At 35.5% G+C, this 24,114-nt stretch overlaps 3 protein-coding genes across 3 annotated transcripts in view; 2 read left to right on the top strand and 1 right to left on the bottom strand.

Annotated features, from left to right (window-relative positions):
• The window catches only part of LOC134830062 (midasin), a 30,509-nt gene extending 7,075 nt beyond the window's left edge, over positions 1-23,434 (bottom strand). The window contains exons 1-9 of the mRNA XM_063843423.1: positions 23,284-23,434; positions 23,000-23,202; positions 22,125-22,937; positions 21,847-22,062; positions 8,657-10,584; positions 4,795-7,859; positions 4,556-4,739; positions 1,237-3,947; positions 52-1,175 (exon numbers count right to left, since the gene is read on the bottom strand). Of these exons, the coding sequence (XP_063699493.1) occupies positions 52-1,175; positions 1,237-3,947; positions 4,556-4,739; positions 4,795-7,859; positions 8,657-10,584; positions 21,847-22,062; positions 22,125-22,937; positions 23,000-23,202; positions 23,284-23,373 (10,334 nt within the window). The 5' untranslated portion in view covers positions 23,374-23,434. The remainder of the gene's footprint in view (positions 1-51; positions 1,176-1,236; positions 3,948-4,555; positions 4,740-4,794; positions 7,860-8,656; positions 10,585-21,846; positions 22,063-22,124; positions 22,938-22,999; positions 23,203-23,283) is intronic.
• On the top strand, positions 12,628-17,866 carry LOC134830063 (monocarboxylate transporter 3-like). The gene is made up of 4 exons (XM_063843424.1): positions 12,628-12,864; positions 14,592-14,856; positions 14,918-16,002; positions 16,063-17,866. The coding sequence occupies exons 3-4, from the start codon at positions 14,932-14,934 to the stop codon at positions 17,332-17,334; spliced, it is 2,343 nt and encodes a 780-aa protein (XP_063699494.1). The 5' UTR covers positions 12,628-12,864; positions 14,592-14,856; positions 14,918-14,931; the 3' UTR covers positions 17,335-17,866.
• LOC134830064 (protein argonaute-2-like) lies at positions 19,732-21,476 on the top strand. Its single transcript, XM_063843425.1, has 3 exons — positions 19,732-19,836; positions 19,896-21,222; positions 21,287-21,476. Exons 1-3 carry the CDS (start codon positions 19,806-19,808, stop codon positions 21,378-21,380), a joined length of 1,452 nt encoding a protein of 483 aa, XP_063699495.1. The 5' UTR covers positions 19,732-19,805; the 3' UTR covers positions 21,381-21,476.
• Positions 23,435-24,114: the final 680 nt, after the last annotated feature.

Here is a 24,114-nt window from a genome sequence, read left to right as displayed (position 1 = left end):
ATAAAAAAAAATAATTAAAATAAAATTAAATATAAAAAAATTGATACTTACTTTGTGACATAAAGACTGTCTTCTTCCTCCTTCTTTTGTTTCTTCATCTGTTCCTGTTTCTCCCACATTTTGCATCCAAGTTCCAATACATCCTTTAGCTTCGTAAATGTTTCTAGATCAACTTCGCCAGCAATAACAACAGAATTTCTTATTTCAAGTACATTAGCTTGCACAAGTTTACACAAAATCGCATCATTGTGATCTAAATCGGTCAGTAACGTGACAACACCTTTGCTTCCTGTCAGTTGCAGTGGTGCTGTGTGTGGGAATTGAACTAATTTGGATGTCAAATGCTGCAAAGAATCGCCTTCGTTAATGTTGTAGGTCAAGCCTGTGCTTAAATGGCGCATTTCCTGAACACGAATTCGCAAATAGTCATGCAACGCACTGAACCCGATTCGTAAGTGGTTTGTGCTGTATATCACGGGCATCACAAAATCCTTGTAATAAACGCCGAATCTTGTATTGAATTGATGTACGAATTGCGAAACGTTTGCCAAAAACAAATTGATTCGTTGTTGTACTTCCTTTGTCTTTGTCGTTTGCATGTTCATGTGACACTCGATGATGTCTTCAATCAACTCTTGCAACATTTTAGGTGCACAGCAAGAAGTTAAGAAATGATTCAACTCTTGAACGAGATTTGTGTATGACTGATTCGGTTTGTCCACAGGTCGTAAAGCCACTTTTTTCGACAACTCTGTGAGTTTTGACCGAAGTTCAGTTAATTTTTCATTCAGTTTTGTTTTCGATTGTCCAAAAAGATTGGGATAATTCATGATGCAAGAAAGATGTTCGTATGCGAAAATTTGCCGTTGAACATATTCGATATCTTCTTTGCAATATTCTGTTTTGAGACGATTTTTCTCGACTGGATCAAGTAGCGGCAAATATAGGGATAAATGTAACTCAATAGCGCCACAAATTGTTATCATCAATGATTTTTGATACAAACGTTTGGCAGTAAACTTCATGTCTTCGTTTCGTTCTTCTTTGACATAATTTGATTTTAATAAGTCGCGAAGTGACGTGAGATCTTCGAAAAATGCATTTCCATCCTTTGTGGTAGTCGTCTCATGCAAATGCTCAATTTTTCTGAACTGGATTAACAAATCTTTGACGATCTAGAGAAAAACATAATTTTAAATTTTGAAAACCTTATTTTTTTTTTTAAATAAAACTCACCTGACTAGAAAAGAAAAGCTCCGATTTTAGATCAATTTGACTAACAAGATTTGCGTTGGTCCACAAAACGCCCGAAACATCATTCAAAGCACGTCTCCAACGATCCAGTTGACCAAGACCAACATTTCTAACGCCACCACCTGGTCCAAGCAGTAATTGAATTAAATTCTCACTCAAACAAGGTCCCGTCAGGAAAAGTTTCCACGTTACTTCTAATTCGCGATATTTCTCGACATCATCTTGTATTTGGCAAATAGCAGCTCGATTTGCGAGAGACTCCAACAAATATGTATCTAAGTGAGCTTTGGAGATTTTTGATGTTTTTTCATTAGAATTGACCAAAAGGAACTGTTTGACTAAATTCAACGTTCTTAGAGATAAAGTTGAAGTTTCAACAAAATATTCTGCATTCAAACGACACGCATCCGGATTTTCTGACGTGTAATATTCCACCAAAGAATGACAAACAAAGTATTCCAGTATTGGCGCCATTTCCAGCTGAAACACGTCTCCAATGTTGCGAGTACGCAAATCTGAATCGGTTTCCATAGGAAGTGGTACTTCATATTCTAGTTCCATAAAAGTATCGGCAGCTTCAGAACTAACAGTTTTCAATTCCAATTCAGCTTGTGCTAGAACGTCAGAGTTGTTGGACCACCATTGACGTCTAAGATCACGGAATTTGTGATCCAAAGTCGCACGACATGCCTGTAGAAAAGCATTGTATTCGACGACGTGACCCAATTCCGGAACGAATTTCTGCAATTTGGTGAATTTCTCAACTTGTTCCGCTGCCGTTACTTGTTTTTCTGTGAAAAGAGGCATCCAATGTGAGTAATTTGCGCGAAAAACTTTTTGAAGCATGTGAATTGGATGAAGTTCTTCCGTGAATTGTTTTTCTAATTGCTTCAAAAGTGCGTGAAAGGCAGGAGATCCGGTATCAGTTTTGATGTGATCCAACAAAGCTTTAGCTAGCCACTTGTAATGCAACGAAAGTGTATCAAGTAAACCTTGATCGATGCGTTTGTTTATAAATAAAGGAGAATCAGTGGCTTTTTTGTACAAACGAGGGATGTAAAGAAGTTCTAAAGGAAGATATCCATCAACAGCGAATCCTCCAATTGTATCACCCAAATAATTACGTAAATCGGTCATGAACTCGTATAATCGCTTTATTAGCCAATGGTTCGTCATGTCAGTCACTTTGGAAGCTTTTATAGCTTTACTGTAAGTTAAGGCGTTGATTTGATTTAGTTTTATGCTTGACTGTGTCTCGATTGTAGGGAAAATTAGATCTAAATGCAATAATTCCTCGATGGTTACTGCAGTTTCTTCATCATTTTGCATCAGATTAGATAACCGTTCGATCATTTGTGGATTCATTGGGAGATTTGGCGTCTTGCAAAAACGACTCATCCTTTTCACGGAATCAAAAAATTTGGTATTCAGTTCCAAAAGTTGATGAACAAGACTCTCATTGCCAGAAAATTCTTTCAAAAATGTTTCCATGTAAAGATGTCTCAATGATAAGTCGGATACCGAACTCGCCTGATACAAGACCAACAGGATCATTTCAAGATCACGTGTGTTAAATTCATGTTCATTCACTAACCGATGCTTTTGACTTACATTTACCAGAACGTCTTGCATCTGTTTCGTCGTGTCTTGTAAATTTGCTTCTGTGGCAACTCTTATTAATGCAAAAAGTGGCTCGAATTGGAATCGCACAAGAGCTGCAGATGTCAAGTTGTTTGCTGACACTACGAGATTCTGGTACTCAATGTATGATTTTTGAAATGAAAAGTCGTTCAGCTCATCCATGATTTCTTGTCGCAACTTATTTTTGTAGAAATTGATTCCAAAACCAAGTAAATCAATATTTGATCCTCTGACATAAACTTCTATTGCACTACTGGACAAGGCGTGCTTTGGATTGCCTCCCAGATCCAAGTTACATTTGACAAGGAATCCAAATTTGAGTAGATCCGAAACATTGAAGGTGGAAAAATCTGAAACGGCTTTGAGACGATGATGGATTGCGAGAATTTTATTGATGAGACACAGTTCATGGACACCTTGTCGGAAAATGAGACGTTTAAAGTCATCTTCTGTGTAAAATTCTGAACTAATTATTGCCAGTTCGAGACATCGATTGCGCATCGCACGAGAAATTTCGCCGTTTTTGGGGTCCATTGTTAAAAATGCCTCGAAATTCGAATGTTTTTGGACCACAGATGTGTTTTTACCATCATCCATTGTGACACCCTTTTCCGATACTAGTAATGATCCATTTGGTTCAAAGACTGGATTTAAACGATCGAGAATTGCTGAAGAACATAAATTAACGTGATCCAGACAAATTGCACCGCCAAGAGCAACTGCTTTGACAATCTGCGAGTCAATCCATTCGAAACGACCTCCAGTGTTGAGACTACCGGAAATTTCCAGAGCAGATTGCAAACGACTAACGGCTCTCAATGAATCTCTTAGAATTCGAATAATTCTTGCATAATTAGTACTTTTGTGCTTGATTTCAGCGGCTACACTTGCGAAAAGAAGCCTTTTCGCATGTAAGTCTTTTGCTTTCTTATCCAAGATGCTCGAGAGTGAAGTGACAGTATTTGAAACTGAAACCAATAATTTTCCAAATTCTACCATTCGTTTCGTGAATAGGTTCAATTCTTCTTGTGAAAGATTTTCACTGACCAAAGCTGAAAAAAAGTTACAAAATATTATTTTAGAGTCGTTGTTTTTTAGTTGCTTCAAATGGATCTACAAAATATCTAAAATTTTTGAAAACACAATAGACAAAAATAAATTAAGAGTATTTTAAGATACACTGAGAGATTTTCAAAAATTTTGAAAAAATATCAGTTTTATTTCAATAGAAAGAATAGACGAAAAGGATAAATCGCACAAATGCATGAAAATTGGTAATAAGTCAAATTTTAAAATGTCTCCAAATCGTTTTTTGTTTATGTTTTTGTGTTGTTTATGCCTTATTATTGCATAAAAAGTCCATTTGAACCAAAAAATTTGCAAAAATCTTGAAATTGGAAGAGTTGAAAAATCTCATTTTTATATGAAATTTTGTGCATTTGTGCGATTTATCCTTTTTCTCAATAAAAAATTTCCCAAAACTACCCCTTAGAGATTAGATAAAAAAATTTTCTGTACAAAAATAGTTTTTAGTGGCCAATTATTTACTTTTGTGCGCTTGAAAATGAAGAAATAGTTTATTTTTTTACATTAAAAAACTGATTTTTCTCAGAACGATTTATCTTTTCGCAATTTAGATATTTTTTGTAATTTTACTTACGTAATTTCTCATTCGATATCACTGTATACTTTTCCCAGCTTTTAAGAGTACTAAGTAATGCATTTCGTAACTCTGCATCTTTAGGCTTTTCCTTAGTAATTTCTGAGACAAGGTCTAAGATTAACGAATTAATTGCGGACTCTACATCACGATCTATTTCTTCCAGATGACGGTTAAAATCAAACTAAAAAGAGGAATAAGTCAATAAAATTTACTTTTTGGTTTAAAATAAAACTTACCTGTTGAAAGCTTCCAGTAACAGAGTCTTCAATTGTATCTGTGACCATCTCAGTGCCCGTGACACTTGCATACATTTGCACCATTTTCGTCTTGCCACAATCACTGGGTCCACACAACAAAACTGGCTTCCGTTGTTTGGAACACTCGGCAATATCTTTGATCATCGCGACTTGACTTTGTAGCAGCAGAGGAGAAGAGTTCAGAGAATTATGTCCAAATAATTGTACATTCTCCGGGATTTTATCGATCTGCAGTTCATTCAAGAAAAGTGCTTCGTCTGTCCAGTAAACAGAAACAACGGAAGAATTTGTGACAAGTGAATCGATATTTTTGTAATCAAAAGCTTCAGCAAAGCAGTCTTGAATGAATTTTTTGTCAATATCACAGCGCATACGGTTAATGTAAACCAATTGCATTTTTTCAAACAAAGTTTGCTCGAATATTTCACGATTTTTGGGCACTGTGGGGCATGAAGCGATCAAGAACTCGCACCATCGCATCATGTCACGTAAATTTGCTTCAAAAGGACCTCCTTTGTATCCGTATTCAAGCTTTGAAAATCCTTTGTCGAGTTTTTCAGAGAACACAACCATCTTCTCAGCGAAATCTTGGTCAAATAGCTTTTGTGCTGCTGTAAAATAGTCTTCGTATTTACTTTTCAAAATGTACAGTAAGTCCTCGTGTTCCAATTTTTTTAGATACACTTTAGTAAATCTATTTAAGAATGACTGTGGAAGTCCTTTGCGTCCACCTCCTTGTTTCAATGGATTTTGGGTTGCGAAAATTCGTGTTCGTTGTCCCAACTTGAATGTTTTATTCAATTCAGGGATAAAAACTTCACCACGATGATCCAGGATTCCGTTCAATCCTTCCAAAACACTCTGCGGGGCCAAGTTTAACTCATCCAACAGTATCCACGTGTTGGGACTTTTCAACGCTGCCAATAACGGTCCATCGCGCCACGTAAATGCACCGAGTTTCCGATCTGGAGACTCATTTTCTTTGTCATCACCCATTAAGGTTAAGTCCTCACTGGGCAAGTCTGTGCCAAAAAGGTCTGCGAGATCTGTTTGTTCGCACAAATTGATACGGACGACATTGTAGCCGATCGTACGTGCAAGATTTTCCACAAGGGAAGTCTTACCAACACCAGGTGACCCTTCAAGGAGAACAGCTTTGTCTAAACTGAATGCTGATAAAAGCCGGAAAAGGTTTTGACACGTTGTGGGAGCGGTGAAATGAAAATCTGGACAATCTACAGCAGATTCTGGATTGATTTGTATGAAAAAGGGAGTGATTCCAAACACCTTTTTTTCACGAATTTCTGGAGGTGTCGCTTTCAGGGCGTTATCTACTCCAAATTCTGGTCGTAATTTGGAATTGAGAAGATTTAAAGTTGTCTTTTTAAATTTTTCGATGTCTTCTTCTTCATACGGTAACATTTCAAGAGCATCGAGGAAGATGGTGTGTAGACCCAAGCTTAATCCATCACTAATGGTCATCATTGATGGCGAAACATTTTTTCCTAAATAATTGCACCATGCAAGAACATCACGAATGGAGAAAACTAATTTTTCCACTGTTGCTTTCAGATGCAAAGACACCTCAATGATAATTTTTGCGACGCGTTCGACAACATCTGATTCAGCTTTTAAGCATTTCTTAAGTGAATGCGCAGCGATTGCCACTAAATCATCTTTCCGTTGTGCCGGTCTGCACCAAATTTCAGTAAAACGATTTCTCAGAGCGGGTGACAACTCCTTTTTGCCAAAATCTCCACCAGGATTCATGGTAGCGAGAAATTGAAAGCCTGCAGCTGCGGTTATTTCATACGATTTCGATGAAATATCTTCCGTTGTAGCCTTTTCCGCCAACAGCAAGGTCCGTTCTGGTTCAAGAAGACAGTTAAGACGTTCTAGGACTGAATCTTCAGCTAAAGAAATTTCGTCAGCGAGAAAAATGCTTCCTTCTTGCATAGATTCGATCAACGGACCATCCGCCCATTCAAAAAGCTGGTTTCCTTTGGAGTCGTCGCCGCGATATGGACGAAGACCTCCCAAGAAGTCTCCACTTTCGGTGTGTAAGTGACAATTCAGGATTCGCAGACGTTTTTGTGCAATATCAGCGAGAATTTGGCACATTGTCGTTTTTCCACAACCAGTTGGCCCGACAAGTAAGACTGGCTCATTGAATTCCAATGATTTTGCCGTCAAAACGGCCATTCGTCGCATATTGAATGTCCAAACTACTCCATCGTTAGCTTTTTGGGCACTTAAGGACTCCAAAACGGGCCGTGTTACAGCTGATGTGTGTTCATTTAAAGTAAAAAGTTGTTCCAAGTCAACCTTTTTACGGAAATTCGCGTATAACGCTTGTCCAATTATTTCTGTTTCGTAATCTGTACGGATTCGCGATGAAAGAACAAGATATCCCTCGTCAATCAAATGTTGATTCCAATCATAATTCTTGTCGTCCATCAATTTTTTGTTCGCAAATGTGTATCGATTGCCCCACCGGAACAAATCACGAAGCGTAAACATACTTTTAGCTGTCGTTTGACGATTCATCTGCAGTTCAGACATTGTTTTAACCATTTTTTTCGCATAAGAAGCGGGAATCAAACAACGTTTTTCTAAGATGATTTCCAATTCCGGTCGTGGAATGTCGATGAAATGCAACTCAACGAAACGGTTTTTAAATGCACGTGATAAAGTTTTTCGTCCGCCATACAAGCCGGGAGGGTTTTGTGTTGCAAAAAGCATGAAATTTGGATGTGCTTTCACAACAGTTTGCGTTTCAGGAATATAAAGTTCCCGATTGTCATCAAGTACGCGATTCAAAGCCTCCAAAATATCACTAGACGCTAAATTGAGCTCGTCCAAAATAATCCAGTAGCCATTTCGCATTGCTTGAACGAGAACGCCTTCCATGAAGACTAAACGACCAGAAACGTCCGCCACATATGTTCCAACGTATTCTTGGATGTCGGTATGTTCGTGATTATTGATACGAACACAGGTGTTTCCACTTTTCTTAGCAATGTAGCTAATGAGACTGGTTTTGCCTGTGATTTGAAAAAAAATTAATTAGGCCGCTCCAAATTTTTTTCGAACTTTTTGTCCCAAAAACTTTTTTTCAAAATGAGGGGGGCAAAAAAATAAAAAAAAAAATTTTGGAATACTTTTTCATACAAAATGACAAATTTTTAACAAATTTTTGTCTTTAATGAATATTTTAGTAGTTTTTGTGGTATTTACATTGAGATTTGATGATTTAAAATTGATCTGAAAGTATTTCAAGTTAAAATTTTTAACAAAAAAATTTCATAAAAATAACCGTCAAAAATTTTTGAAAATTATTTTTTTTGAAAATACTTTTAGAGCAGGAATTTCATGTTAAATTTCGTTTTTCAATACAAAAATTCTTAAAATTGAAAATATTTTTAAAAAATTTTGAAAATTCTTTGAAAAAATATGGAAAAAGGCTAAAAAATGGTCAATTTTGATGACATTTTTAACTTTTTTTTTTATTTTGCCCCATTGGATTTTCGGCTTTTGAAATGGGGCATGGGACAAAAAGTTCAAAACAAATTTGGAGCGGCCTTAACTCATTTAATTAATTTTTTTTTGTCACAACCCTTAAACTTTTGGTTAAGTTAACGTTTTAAAAACTCAGATAAATTTTAATGAATTGAATAAGACAATAAAGTTCAGTTCATTTTTATATGACTTTCACTCGAAAAATAACGTATTCAAAAAATTTTCAATCTTTTAAAATTTTTAATCAAAATTGAAGAGGGGTGACAAAAAGATATAAAATTAAATTTGGTCAACCATTAATTCAATTTTATTTTTAACTTACCAGCACTTGTAGGTCCTTGAAGCAAGATAGGAAGTTTTCCAATAGAAATGATTCTAGCCAAATCTTTCAAGTTTTTCTTGACACTTTCGGTCAAAATATAATCTGCACATTCTAGTACTTCATTTGTTCCTTTTTCAATCCAGTATCCTTCGAAATTGATATAGTCTCCGTCTTTGGGTTTCGGTATTTTGTACGATAAAACAGCCTTGACATCGCTCACTAACGCTCCTTGAATCAACTTCAAAACTTGATCGTGCGAAATCGCGTCTACTTGTGTGAGAAAACTCAAGCAAAAACTTTCATATAGATTCCGTTCCACAGATCCACATAAATTTTTCGCAGAAATATTCAAGGCACGACAAAGTGTACGCAACGAGTAGGTTGGACGATTTCCAAGACCATCGTTCAAGTCCAACTGTGCAAGTTGTCTCAATTTTCGGTACAATTTTACAGCTGCATGGATGCGAGATGGTTGCATTCCCGTTTTCAGTAGATAATCGCTGACCAAGATTGTTAAATCACGTTCTGACGTCAGTTCGTCGACGAAAAATTCGGTAAAGCGATTTCGAATGCCCTGTGGAAGATCTTTTTTTCCAACGTCTGTGCTCGGATTCATACAAGCAAATATACGAAAGTGCTTAGAACGTGACACAGGCTTAAAATCCCCCTTTTCTAAGAGAATGACGGAGCCATTTGGTTCTAAAATAGTCGAAAGGCACTCGAGAGTCTCGGAAGATGCAAGATTTATCTCGTCAAGCAGAATCCAATCGCCATTTTTAATGCAATTCACTAACGAACCCGGTATGAAAGCGAAAGAAATATTCGCTTTTTCCGTCAACTGCTTATTAAGTTTTGTCAATTTTGTACGTAGTTGCTTCCAATGGATTAATAACTGCTGATCACCTTCGCATTTTTTCATCGCAGGATCGATAATTTTCAACATTAGTTTCACGAGAATCGAGAAATCGCCACTATTGAAACAAATACTGATATTTTGAAGGAACTTTTGATTTTTTTCGACATTAAAGGTCTCACGAAAGACTCCTTCGAACTCTGCCCGCAGTGGAGCAATGATATATTTCAAATCAACGGGTTTGTAGCCTCCAATCAAGTCTGAAACGTCACTTTGGTTATTCATATTCACAACGACAAGTTTCCTGCTCATTTTGTGTGCCAAAAATTGCACAGAACTTGTTTTGCCGACACCCGTTTCACCGATCAACAGCACCGGCTCATTTTGCTCGACGCAAATGGCAATTCTCTCAAGTATGCAAGCTGCAATTCGGGTAAAAGAAAAAATGGGAGCATCACTTGTCTGCAAAGCTTCCAATTTTGCGCGTTTCTTCGACACCACGGGAAGTAATCGACTCAATTTTGCTCGACCAACCGAAATTGTTTCGTCCGTTATTTCGACTTCCGGTTTATTTTCGTCCGCAAGGTATTCACATCGAGATTGTATGATTCCCAATTTGGATCCAATTTCAACGCATAGGGCTGTCCGTAGCTTTCCTTGCGCCAAATGACAACAAAAGATATCCACTGCATTTTGAAATACAAAATAAGCACATTCAGTACTGCTAACGGAAAACGATGGCTCAGAACGTTTGCATAACTTGAAAAGATCGCGCGTGGATAGAAGACGACCGGAGCGAGACACTTCCTCAATACTAACGCTGCTTGTATGTGGTAACGCTTCATAAGAATCATCAGTTGTGTCATTTTCGTCATTTGTAGTATGACGACCACTGGAAAAAGTCAGGAAAATGTCGACGATTCTGTTTGCAACAGTGGCCAATTTCGTGAACCGTTTACTCACAATTTCGCACAACTCGTCACGGGAAAGCGGTAATAAGTGTATCGTATAGAGATATTTTTCCAAAAGTGTATATGGCTGATATTGCTTTGAGGCAGATGCAGAACTGCCGGATCTGAAAAAATACAAAATAGGTAATTTTTAGAATTTTTTAAAATCGTGTATGTTCCATATTCTACTTTGTTTTTGGTTTTGAAAATATAAAAAAAAATATCGACAAGGTGGTAAATAACAAAAATATTAAAGTTTGTAATTCAGAATTTATTCTCGGACTTGAACAAAAAAAAACTTGCTACAGATTAATGGGAGTTTTGAAATACTGTTCTCATACAAAATGACAACATCTTTGATTATTGTTTTTTATTTTTGTTGAAAACACCATTTTTCGATTTCTTGATCAGAATAAATTGCATTGAATAAATAAATAAGACATTCATATCATAAAAATTCTCGCTGAGCTTTTACCAAACTTTGGTCAGATTGATATAAATTTTGGGCAATAGTTTTCAATTAAAGCTTATAAAATACAATAACAAAAACAAAAAAATTGTCGAATGCTCATTAATGTTGATTGGAAAAGAGATTAATAGAAACCAAGTTTTCAGATTCAACACAATTGCCCAAAATTTATATCATTTTTGTCAGTTTGGTAAAAGCTCAGCGAGAATTTTTATGATATGAATGTCTCCCTCTCATAAGAACTTGTTTCATGCTTTATAGTTTGTTTATTTTTACTCTCATCGGAATTTACTTGTTTCATACTTTATAGTTTGTTTTTTTTAATTTTTTTTCAATATAAATTTGTTTTAAAGCATTCAAACAATACTTTATTTTTTAATATTATATCATAAAAATATTTTTTTTACCAAATATTTTTTTTAAAATTTTAATATTTTTTTTAATATTTTTTTAAATAAAGCTTATAAAATACATAGTGCTAACACGGTTTTCCAAAACTATAAAAAGTATAACTACTGAAAATTTTTTAGTGGTAAAGAAAGAAGGAGTTATGTAACATTCCTGTGATTCGCAGGCTTTTTGGAACATTTTACTGTGTAAAAAGCAAGTTCATGCGGATAAGAGGATTTTGGCGAAAATTTTTTTTGATCATTTTTTTTCGCGCTAAACATGCGTCGAGTCATAAGAATCACTTTTTTCCATGAAACATATGCTCGGAAACGCATAGTTTTGGCGCTAACCCGTCATTCCTCATTTTTGAATGAAAATACAATATAAATTTGGTAAAAAATAGAATGGAAAAAAGCAATAGGATAATTATCCAATATTGACAGGTTTTGAAATACTATATAATGATTTCAGATTAAAATTTTCATAAAATCAGGTTGTTTTCCCCTTTAAATGAACCGACCGTATTGAGGAAAATACAGATTCGTTTCAAGTGAGGTTCAATTGAATTTTTTAAACAACGAATCTGGCCACAAAGAAATTCTGCTCCAAACATACCACAATCGAATTTACTTGCTAATTCAAGGCATACTTTTAAAGTCCACCATTCATCATTCTGTGACAATTCGCTGCTAGAGCACTTTCAACATCGTTCATACATCAACACGATAAAAATAAAACAAAAACAATGTGAGCGAATCAGCTGTTTCATTTTGCAAGCAAACACGGGAACCGGTCGTGTAGTAAATTGAATTATTTCAAGCGCGCGCACAAAAAATCATTCATGACAACAACAACAACAAAGGCGATACGACTAAAAATGCGTCATACTAGGTGCATGCCATGCTTTCGAGATACATTTTATCAGTTGAGAGAATGTCGGTCGCAACGTCATTAATTTGCAATGCATGAGTGAACGATGAACAATCAAGAGAGGATTTAGTTGATTTTTAATCATAACTGAAAACTCGGTCATTTGGTCACAAAAACAAATCATCTAAATTCATACAACTAAAAAAATGTTTTCTCAGATTTTTCTCCACTTTTCTCTCGATTTTTGTAACATTACCCATACAATGAAAGCACAACATACTTTAATCATATTTTTTCTACGTTTTCCACTTATATCGTCTCTCACAAAATTCTGTGCACTACAAAAATGCCGTAGGTACGTACATTCTTTGTTTTGACTCAAGTCTGAGCGCACAACACAAAATGAATAGTTTTCAGTCAACGTTTATCGGTGGAACGGACTGTACTTAAAATAAAAAAAAAACATTCAATATTTTGTAATTTATTTTATATTTCTTCTTTTTCGCACTACTGAATAGTTCAATATATTTTTTATTAAGTCCGTAGTGCTAGTGCATATTTTCCGTCGTGTCATTCGATTAAACATTGTGTTTGGATATATTTTAATCAAACTGAATAGCGTTGGTGTGGTAACAATGAAATAAATTGGAAAAAATCTGGAAAAAATTTTTTGAAGGTGAGACAAGACACACGCTGCCAGCCAGTCAGATTACACGTGAATTTTTATTTTTTGGGTCGAGCCGTAATACGCGCGACTGGCCTGCTACACATAAATTTTTCTCTAGAATTTTTTGACAGTGAGGCGATATTTTATTTAAAAATTTATCGCTCGCTCAGTTAGAGGAAAAACTGTAAGGCAATAGAGAATACACTCAAAATTAAAATAAATAGCTTGTTTGTATGTAAATACGGCAAAGACAGAAAGGAGACAAAGACTTTTCTTATTGCAAAAAAAATCATTCATTCATTTATTGTTTCTCTGTTTTTCATTGGCGATAAATGTATCGTGCGTTCGTTCCGGTGTACGACAAACGAGTAAAAAAAAATAAAACAAGAGTGTTTCATTGAAAATTAAACAGAATTTTATGTTAATCATGAGCACAAGTGCAACTATATAATAAACAAATTTTAATAATGAATGATAAGAATTGACGGACGAAGAAAGGGGGAGAAAAAGGATCAATAACTGTTGCTTCAGTGATTGAAAGAATGACACAAACATTTCTATTGTTAAGGCGATAAACAAACGTTTCAAATGAAATATAATATATTCATTAAAATAGTCTTTTTTTCTTCATTATCGAAGTATACAAAATTTTAAGGGGCACACACGTTAATTCAAATGACAAAAATTACACACATTTAATCGTTATTTGCTATTAAATGACCCATTTAATTAACGTAAAATGGCACAAATAACAACAAACAAACCAACCAAGCCAAGGAGACATTTTGATAGACATCATGGCGTTTTTTGCGAACCGGAAAAATGTTTCATCGCTTAAATTTGAAAACTTTAGCAAAGCTCAACAAGTGACCATAATGAAAAAAAATCAGCTGAAAATTGTTATTTTGATGTAACCTTGACTAGATATTTTCCATTTATTTTTATTTACTTCAACTGCGCGATAAAACTAGAATATTGCTGACTCGTATCAAATTATTTGTCATTCAATCATTTTTTTGCTGTTGTTGTTGTTAGTGCTACGGTTAATACTTGAGTGGAGTAACAACTAGCTGTCTAACGAGTATGAGAGTTAATCGCGAATGCGTTGCGCTATCGAGACACATTTTGCGTTATTGATGATAAATATTTATTAATGTTATTGTATTTGTTTACTTTATCATATGAACTTATAAAGTAATAACAATAAACGCGGGGCTAAGTCTCATATAAACAAATGATTGAAAACAAAGAGGATGAGAAGTGCGGTTTATGGGGCTTATGAAAATATTCTACATTAATCAGTGAAGCCGCTCGAAAAAACATTTTTTCAATGGGAGAAAAAAATTATAAAAATGAAAATTATTGTTTTCTGCCTTTTTCATTCATTTTATTGAGAAAGTAAAAAAAAAATAATTTTCTCTAAAATTATTTGTTTTATGATTTTTTTTTTATTTTATTTTAATTTAATTTTTTTTTATTTTAAATTTTGATACACGATCAAAAATTGTTTAATTTTAGACATTTTACAACCTTTTTTTATTTTGTCTCTAAAATAAAATAAATAATAAAATAAAAAAAAATATAAAAAAACATTCGATATGAAGAATAATCGATGTCAATTGTTTTAGTTGATGTCTTGTGAATCCAACCACATAATTGCTTTTGATAAATAAACTTCTTTTTATCCGTGTTACTCTTTTCGATGTTTTGATTTACGAGTTTTTTTTTATTTACAGAATAACCGAAGAAATCGCACATTATCACCAGGCGCCACACTATAGTGTGACTATTTCTCAAGAAACTACGTGACTCAAGTGGAACTTTGTTGGATACGTTTCGGACAGGAGAATGTTGGTCATTAGAGTATTTCATGACGATATGTTTCATGCCCGTTAAGATTCATTGAAAAGTTTCTGTTGCGTCGTCCTAAACGACGGATCATTGAAAAGGAAGAAAAAAGGAATTTCCACGAATCAAAGGAATTCGGAAATATCTTTTGAGGTAAGATTTGATAGATTTTTTAAATCAAGTTGTTACAAAAAAAATATTTTAAATTGGCTAGAGATTATAGTCAACATGGGTGATAATCAAGACAGGGAGGAAGAACGACATCGTTTGAACAGTGAAGGAACAGACGAGATCTACATAGATGAGGATCCGGTGCCTCCGCCACCTGATGGTGGATATGGCTGGGTGATAGTTTTCGCCTCGTTCATGTGTAATTTGATTGTGGACGGAATAGCGTATACCTTTGGAGTATTTTTACCAGAATTTGTGAAATATTTCGGCGAAGGCAAGGGTACGATCGCGTGGGTAGGAAGTCTCCTGAGCGGCATGTATCTAAGTGCGGGTCCGATTGTTTCGGCACTGGCAAATAAATTTGGATGTCGTGCGGTGTGTATTGCCGGTGCCATAGTAGCTTCAAGTGCCTTTGTTCTGTCGACTTTTAGTACGTCAGTAACAATGCTAATGTTGACGTATGGCGTTCTAGGAGGCATTGGTTTCGGAATGATTTACTTGCCGGCAGTCGTTGCAGTCGGATATTACTTCGAGACAAAACGATCTCTGGCAACGGGAATTGCTGTATGTGGCTCTGGTGTGGGAACTTTCGCATTTGCTCCACTTGCCAACTACTTGCTAGAAGTTTTTGACTGGAAAAATGCCAATCTTGTGCTGGCTGGACTCATTTTGAACTGCGCTGTTTTTGGAGCGATGATGCGTCCCTTGGAATATCCGAAAAAAGACAAGCAAAAATCGTTAATGTTGCGAATGTACGAGGAGAAAAAGGCACAGCTCGAACGAGGATCTATGGGTGGGTCATTTTTCATGGTGCAACTGCCAGACGGAACTATGGAACGTCGAATGAAAATGCCAGTGAATGCCGATCCAGGAGTCCATTCGAGTCTTGCGTTAGATCAAATGGCCTTGCACACAGTTCCTACATTACCGACTATTACAGAGTCAGTTCGGAGTCCGACAACACTTTCACCACCTGGCATGATTTCGCCAACGAGATCTGAAGCTCGTCGTCAACTTCCACCAAGACGACCGACCCGTGTCTCGGAATCAGATTCAGTTGACTCATCACATCCAAGCGCCAAATTTCCTCGAAACTCTTCACAACCATCTTTTCCCACTAATTCTCAAGTAAGAATCATCTTCAAAATTTTACTTCTGATCAATATTTTACCTTTTAAATATTTTCAGGGCATAACGAAAAACGTGTCAACACCAATGTTCGAAAGAACCCGTAAAATTAGCCTGGGAGAACGTTATAAGCCATCTTTAGCCGCTATCCGAGCAGCATCTAGTCGAGACATGAGTGATACCGAAACAATTTACAACTCTAAATTATCAGTGGCAATCTCCCCCGAACGACCGAATACAATGGTTCGACCATTATCCCGCAAGGATATTTTTTATTCCGGTTCCGTTACAAACTTGAAGGAGTATCAATCCCAAAAATCACTGTCAGGATATCGATTTTCCGTGCTTTCTTTCACTCAATATGAACGAGAAAAATATTTGGAACAACCGATGCCCATTCAACAGGAACCTGAAAAGGATTTGTGCCCCTGTTTAGTGTTACCAGACGCTTTTAAGCAAGCTCTCAGTGCCATGATGGATTTGTCATTGCTAAAAGATCCCGCTTTCCTGTGCATCGGCATCTCAAATATATTTGGCATGGCTGGACTTTATGTGCCATTCGTGTATCTCGTAGACGCAGCTGTTCTCAGTGGCATCGATGTCAAGTCTGCTTCCCTTTTAATTTCAATAATTGGAATCACGAACACCGTTGGTCGTATCGGATGTGGCTACATCGCTGATTTTCCACAAGTTAATTCCCTTTTGTTGAACAACATTTGTCTCGTGCTTTCAACAATATCCGTTGCCGCAATTCCTTTGTGCTCGTCGTATGCGGCGTACGTTGTTGTTGCAATTCTGTTTGGCTTGGCGATTTCCGGTTACATTTCTCTCACATCAATCATCTTGGTGGATCTTCTCGGTTTGGATAAACTAACGAACGCCTTTGGACTGCTGATCCTCTTTAGAGGTGCTGCCGTCATTGTTGGAACTCCTCTGGCTGGAAATTTGTACGACATGACACAATCATATGCGATTCCATTTTTTGTGGCGGGAGCACTTTTTGGTATGTCCGCAGCCACGAGTTTTCTGGCTCCCTTTGCCAGTAAATGCCGCAAAACGAATGAGATACAAATGCCAATGGACACCTTAACACCAATCGATGAAGAGCCTTTCGAGGATGATGATGAAGATGAGCCCATCACGTTGGTGGCCAAAATGAACAACAGTGTCAGCAACAATCGTCTAGAAACTTTAAATGAAAGACCTTTGACCGAATTAAAGCCAATAAGTGAAAGACGTTCGGAAGAATCGAATCACGGATCGACAGTAGAAAAACCAGAAGCCAATGGAAGTGCCGTCAAAACAATTCAGGAAAATGAGTCAGTTCTCTAAATAAATAGAATTGACGAAAAATCGAAAAATGCCTTAATTGGAACACAAACCACCACATATTTCTCTCATTAGACAGATTTTACTAGATATTATATTCACCAGTAGGAAAAAATCTATTATCAAATATTAAAATGTCGCTTTAAATGTAAAAAACAAATGATAAAATTTTTTAAGTCAAAAATTAATAATTTTAAGATTTTTAAATTTAAATAAAATAATTCTATAGTTGTATTGTACTTACGCGAAATTACTTTGCTTAGGCGAATAAATTTAATGTTTTAATCTAGTGTTTCTAATTGAAAAATGTTGAGAAGATAGATTTTTAAAATTTTTTGTTTATTATTTTAAAACTTTAGGTAAAAGATCCATTTAATTTATTTTAGTTTCTAATCTTTACTGAAAAATTCTTTTAAAAATTTTTATATTTACAGGATTTTTTATTTCTTTCGTTTTAATTGAAAAAAATTGATGTAAATCAATTTAATCGCCTTAAAAAAATTTAATCCAATAAAATGTTTGCCAAAACGTACGTAAATCAAAGTAACAAAATAAAACCAACAAAAGAATGTATATAAATTATTATTATTTTAAAATATACATAGAGATGTTATGTGTTATAAAATGTAAATTTAAAAAATAAAATAAAATAAATTAATTTTAATTCTTTGTTCATTTTTTTATATTAGTGTCGAAATTAACGAAAGAACATTACAAAGTCCGAGAAAGGGTTAACCTTTATCGATGTGTAGGTATAAGTACATATGTGCAAATTTAGTACGTCTTAACCAATGAATAGCCGGCAATCGTTTGAAAAAAGTATCAGTCACAGTAGTGCACTAAAACTAACAACAAGTGAAGTTAAAACTTGAAGTTAAAAAAAACTAAGAAAATCATTATAATTTCTAACTAATACTGCGTTAAAAACCATGGGAAAAGGAAAAAGTACGTCATAAATAAGATAATTGTAATTATTTAAGATTTTAATAAAAAAAAATTATCAAGATTTATTAAATTTCATGAATTTCGCAATAATGGCGTCATTTTTGCACATTGCGTAAAGTACTGATGAATCATATTTGATAAGGATTTATGAATTTTATTCTAGAAAAAAATCAACAATATGATGGCTCTGCACCAAAAGAAGCGGAATCGGCACTGCAAGGGCAATCAAGTGATGCATCTCCGGTTACTGCGGAAGTCCAACGTCCTGCTAAAGGCGATTGGAAGAAGAATTTGCCAAAAAAGAAAGGTAAATTTGCACCGCAACAAGGAGAGGAGACTGAAAAAGACTGTAATTTGGCTGCTGCAAAAGCCAACGATCCTTCACAGGAAGCGAATTTGCTCGAAATTCCATCCGATAAAACAGGAAATGAACAAGAGCAACAAAATCGGCCTTCTGAAACTAATTTTGAGGTCTCGTCTACCATGGAATTAGACATTTCCAAGCTATCTATGGAAGATGCTAATTTCCCAAAACGTCAATCCGTCACAGAAAGCGGACTCTTTCCAACTGAGAACATTTGGACAAATTACTTGGACATGGATTTGACGAAAATTCCAGATATTATTTACTATTATGACATAACTTTTACTCCTGATCGTCCAAAAAAATTTATTTTTCCTGCATTTCAAGCATTGATTGATTGTCATCTAAAAAAATTACGTAACAAGGTAGCGTTTGATGGTGTAAAAAGTTTTTATTCCATGATTAAAGTTGTGGACGAGGACTTTCCTTCAATAAGTGTCGCATCTCCAGATGGGACCGGCAAACCAAAAGAGTTTAAAATTGCAATCAAACTAGCAAGGAAAATTGACATGAAAATAATCAAAGAATATCCAAATTATGTGAGCCCAATCGAAACAACAAAACAAGAAGCAATCCAAACAATCGACATCATTATGAAAACTGCTTTCGACCGCGACGATTTAATTCGTACCAAATATGCGGTATTTCCGAAAACAACGGAACGATTTCCTCTGGCGGACAATTATGAGCTATTGATTGGCTTGTTCCAATCTTTTGTCATGGGAGAACGACCATTATTAAATATCGATGTTTCACACAAGGCTTTTCCAATGGAAGCAAAACATTTGGAACCGTTGTACGAAAAAACAAACTTACATTTTATTTTGGACGGATTAACTCTAGTTTACACCCATCCCGTCACAAAAGAACGCAAAACATTCAAATACATTGCTATTCGCAAGTCACCTGACAAGGAATGTTTCCAGGATGAGAATAAAAAGCGGTGGACTGTCAAAGAGTATTTCAAAACAAGACTCCATGTCGATTTGAAATATCCTGGAAACCCGTGCATCCATGTTGGTCCACGAAACAAAAACATTCTTATTCCGATGGAATTCCTCTCGATTCCGCCCAACCAAATACCGACTCGCCCAACACCTGAGAGTTGCAAGCGTGCAATGGTCGATAAGGCTGCTGTAAGTACAATGGAGCGAAAATCAAAACAATGAATTTGGTCAAGACTATTAATTATCCAAGTAAGTAACTAATTGTAAGTTTCAAAATTAAATAGACTAAAAGTTGCAATATTTCACAGGCGTCTCCACTATAAAGAACTTCGGGTTTCTTATTGGAAAAGATTTTATTAAAATTAAAGCACACGTAATCAAATCTCCAATGTTGCAATACTATGGAGCTCGAATACAGATCACAAAGCCAGGTGAGTGGCGTGTAAATGATGAGAAATTTCTCATTCCTGGTAAAGCTCCGACAAAATGGGGAATTTTGATTATGAGCAAAAACGTGAAACAATATCATGTTGAGAAATTCGGCAAAGGAATTGTTCAGATGGCAAATAAACATGGACTTGAATTTATTGATTTTGATCCATATTGTGTCTTTAGTTTTAATAAAAAAGGACAAGATGAGTTAGAAAAGAAATTCAAAGAATTGAAGCACGATAAAAAAATGGAATTGCTCTTTGTCATTATTCGCAACAATAATGACAAAACGAATCCAGAAGAAGACCAGTATAGTGCTGTTAAAAAAGCTGAGTCAAAATTTAATTTGTTGACTCAATGTATCAAAGAGAAGACAATCGCCTCTTTATCTTTATCTACTCTTTACAATATTTTGATCAAAGATAACTCGAAACTCGGTGGAACTAATCATAAAATAGTGCCTGATGAAACAGTTAGTGTGTCAATTAACAAACGTCCTTTCATGGTTATTGGAGCTGATGTTACTCATTCCAGCTCTGGTCAGAAGGAAATACCGTCGGTCGTTGGTGTGGTAGCCTCTTATGATCGAAATGGATTTCGATACAATTGCACAATGCGTTTGCAGAAAAACCGAAAAACTAACAGAGCTGTTCAAGAAATAATTGAGAATTTCGATGAAATGGTGCTTGAGCATTTGCATTTCTTTAAGACCAAACACAATAGATTGCCTGAGCACATTTTATACTATCGTGACGGCGTCTCAGAAGGACAATTTGCGCATGTCATAGAGATTGAAGTGTCTGCCATTAAAAAGGCTTGTGCCATCTTGGGAAAGCCTAACATCGAAGTCACTGTCATGATTGTCCAGAAACGTCATCATACCCGATTCTTCCCTGATCCGAAAAAGAATACAATGGATCGCTACAACAATGTTACTCCCGGTACGGTTGTCGATTCTGTAATTGTCGATCCAGAGAATTGGCAATTCTTCATGGTTCCACACATATCGATGAAAGGCGTTGCTAAACCGACAAAATATTCCGTTGTTTACAACGATGTCAAAAATTTGACAAATGCCGAACTACAGGTTTTCACTTTTCATTTATGTCACTTATTCACGCGATGCAACCGTGCAGTGAGCTATGTTGCTCCCACTTATTATGCTCATTTGGTGGCCGCTCGTGGTCGAGCTCTCATTCATGGGTAAGTTAAAAAATTATTTTAAGTTTTATTTTTTCATGAAACTAACTAAAAATTTTCTTCACAGTGAAGACATCGATATGAAAAATTTGGAGAAGGAAAACGAGAAAATGAAAATTAATCCTGACTTTGCCAACGATCATCCTATGTTTTTTGTCTAAAATTGAGGATTAATCCGATAAAATTATCGATCGACAACTTACTATTTTTTGTTCTTATTCGCTTTATGCTAATTATGTTATTCTAGAAAAAATATCAAAATTGTATCAAAAATTTGTAAAAAAATAAACTTTTGATACTGCTAATTTTTTGTGTTTTTTTACAAATTTAAAATAAAATCTTTTGAGCTTTTTTTTTCTTAAAAAGTAAAAATGAATCGTAATTCATATTTTATAAAATTCTCCCAAAAAATATTATAAGAAAATTTATTTTTAAAACAAAAAAATCTGAACTTTAACCATTTTTTTGGGACGTGTTTTCCGTTAAACAAAAATATGTATTGCGTATCGAAATTGTTTAGAATCAGTCATTTTTTATGAAAAAAGTATTTCAAAATATCTTTTTTTAAATTTCCATTCAAAACACACTCACGAAAATATGAAAATGAAAAGGAAAACTTTCACTTACCTCATAGTTAAAAAGAGTTGGAATCCAGGCTCAATGCGTAAGTTATTCCGAAATCCAGGTACACTCAGGAAATTATTTTCCAACAGTCCGGTGAGTACAGTGCAAACATCTTGCGTTGCTGCATTCAAGTCTTCCAGCAATAACCAGGATCCGTGCATAACGGCTTGTGTAAGGACGCCTGGTTGCCAAACGAATTCTCCGGGAACGTCTGTACATCTAAAATACATAAAAATGAGCGTTAATTTTCAATGTTTGAAAATTTCGTAACTTTATCTAACCTGTATTGACCTAGTAATGTCTTACTATCTGTTTGGTCTCCCAATTGAATACGCAACATTGCGTTAACTGGCGGATCTGGTGAACTTGCTTCCACTGTATCACTATCTTGTCGTTTTCTCTTCGTCCCTTCATGCTGTGTGTCCGTTGAATTCTCGTCATTTTCAATAAATGTTGCTGCACGCCCAGTTACTTTGGCTAAATAATCGACGAGCATAGTTTTTCCACATCCCACAGGTCCGTTTAGGCAAGCTGGCTTATTTGAAGCCACTGCAACTGCCAAACTACGTAAATTTGTACGTGTACTGCCGACCATTTGGACATCTGATGGTACTGTTGCCAGATTTTTATCGTAAATTGGCAGGAAGACGCCTTCGACATTTATGTAGTCGGAATTTTGCACTGTCACTGTGAGGTCTTCGGTTGTCGTTGACGATACTTGATAGTCGAAGTTTATGGTCTTGCATGATTTTCCTTCGAATAAAAGGACTTCTTCTGAAATGTTTGACATTTTGTGTAATTTCGATACACGTGCTTGTTCAGCTGCTGTTAAAATTCCAATTATTTTATTACAAAAGAATTTTTGTACGTCGTCGCCTTTGTTCCAGTAGAGATCTAGGAAATCGGACCACTTCCACAACTGTTTGAATAAATTTGGATCGGATTTGAGCAAGTAGTAAGCCGCTTTAACAATTTCGGCATCCGATGGAGGCGGTACTTGACTAGTGACACGGCGTTGTTTTGCTGGACGAGCTTTATCGGTGTTTTTTTCCCAGAAAATTAATGGACTTGCTTTGAAATGATTGTATGCCAAACTAAAACAAGAAAAAAAAGTTGAATACTGTCATCATTCCAAGGAAGAAGAAGAAAAAACTACCTTTTCAACATAGAATGTGAGTCAATTAATTTCGCGAGAGCAATAACCTTTTGTTTGTACGAGTTTGCATCACTCTCAGTTGTTGAGAATATTTCAGCAAACAATATTACAACAATTTCCGGGAAGAGTCTAGCAGTTGTTTCAGTCAAATCGGGGTTTAAAAGACATTTTGTCAGGTTCTCCAACACATTCTTGTGTGTTTCCTGCGAAAAATAAAAAAAAAATATATTAAATTAAACACCGCATGCAAAGTGTCAAGGTCGCCTAATATTTTGATAAAATACCTGCTTTAATTCGCTTGCAAGTTGCGAATCTTCAATGTATCCTAATAGTTTTTGGTATTTTCCGTGAAAATCAACTATTTTTATGTCCATTTTCTGCGATTAACTCAAGAAAATTGAGCAATTTGGTGCAGACGATGTGAACACGTTTGTTTTTGTTGACAATTGTGCACGGAGCTCTGTGGCGTATATGCACACGTGAGCACAGGGATATGGAGACACCAATCAAAAGTAATCCCACGTTGCGTTTTTTCGGGACCATCCATTTACAACGTCGGAAGTTATAAGGGGGTGGGAACTCTTATCCGACGCTTTAGAAAAACCTGCAAAATTCTCGAAAAATAATTTTTTTTTTTTGGAAAAATCTCGAAAAATTCGTGGAAAATTCTTAAAAATTTCAAAATCCGAAAAAGGATGGCCAAAAGTGAAAACGAATTAAAATTCGTGAAAAACCTTTGAAAAATCGTACAAAAAGTATAAGAAATCACGAAACAAAAATCATTGAAATGCGGTTAAGAACTATGTAGTCTTTGTCGCTCACAGTGACTTTTGTTTCTATTTCAAGTGACGTCATTGTGATATTATCACTTCGTTTATTACTTAATATTCGTTCATTTTATGATTGTATCACGTGAATCGACCAACTTTTGTCTCAGTATACATGTTCGCAACAAAGAAAAGTTGATGCAAGTCAAATGGAAAGTCAAGGAAAGTGATGAGGTAATTTGAAATCAGATTATCGTTGCAACCACTTCATACCGTTACCAGCCACGTATATCAATGACGTCTCGCTATCGCGTTAGTAATCGCATGTCTTCTCTATTTATTTTTACC

Source organism: Culicoides brevitarsis, chromosome 2, assembly GCF_036172545.1.
Source record: "Culicoides brevitarsis isolate CSIRO-B50_1 chromosome 2, AGI_CSIRO_Cbre_v1, whole genome shotgun sequence".
Taxonomy (NCBI): Eukaryota; Metazoa; Arthropoda; class Insecta; order Diptera; family Ceratopogonidae; genus Culicoides; species Culicoides brevitarsis.
Note: the sequence above shows the minus strand (reverse complement) of the source record. Positions and strands in the feature narration are given on the sequence as shown.

Excerpts from the sequence above, each read along its gene's own strand:
- LOC134830064 (XM_063843425.1), top strand. The coding sequence starts at position 19,806 with ATGAATTTGGTCAAGACTATTAATTATCCAA. Across the intron at positions 19,837-19,895 it reads CAAGACTATTAATTATCCAA|GCGTCTCCACTATAAAGAAC; the intron begins GTAAGTAACTAA and ends AATATTTCACAG. Across the intron at positions 21,223-21,286 it reads GGTCGAGCTCTCATTCATGG|TGAAGACATCGATATGAAAA; the intron begins GTAAGTTAAAAA and ends TTTTCTTCACAG.
- LOC134830063 (XM_063843424.1), top strand. The coding sequence starts at position 14,932 with ATGGGTGATAATCAAGACAGGGAGGAAGAACGACATCGTTTGAACAGT. Across the intron at positions 16,003-16,062 it reads CTTTTCCCACTAATTCTCAA|GGCATAACGAAAAACGTGTC; the intron begins GTAAGAATCATC and ends AAATATTTTCAG.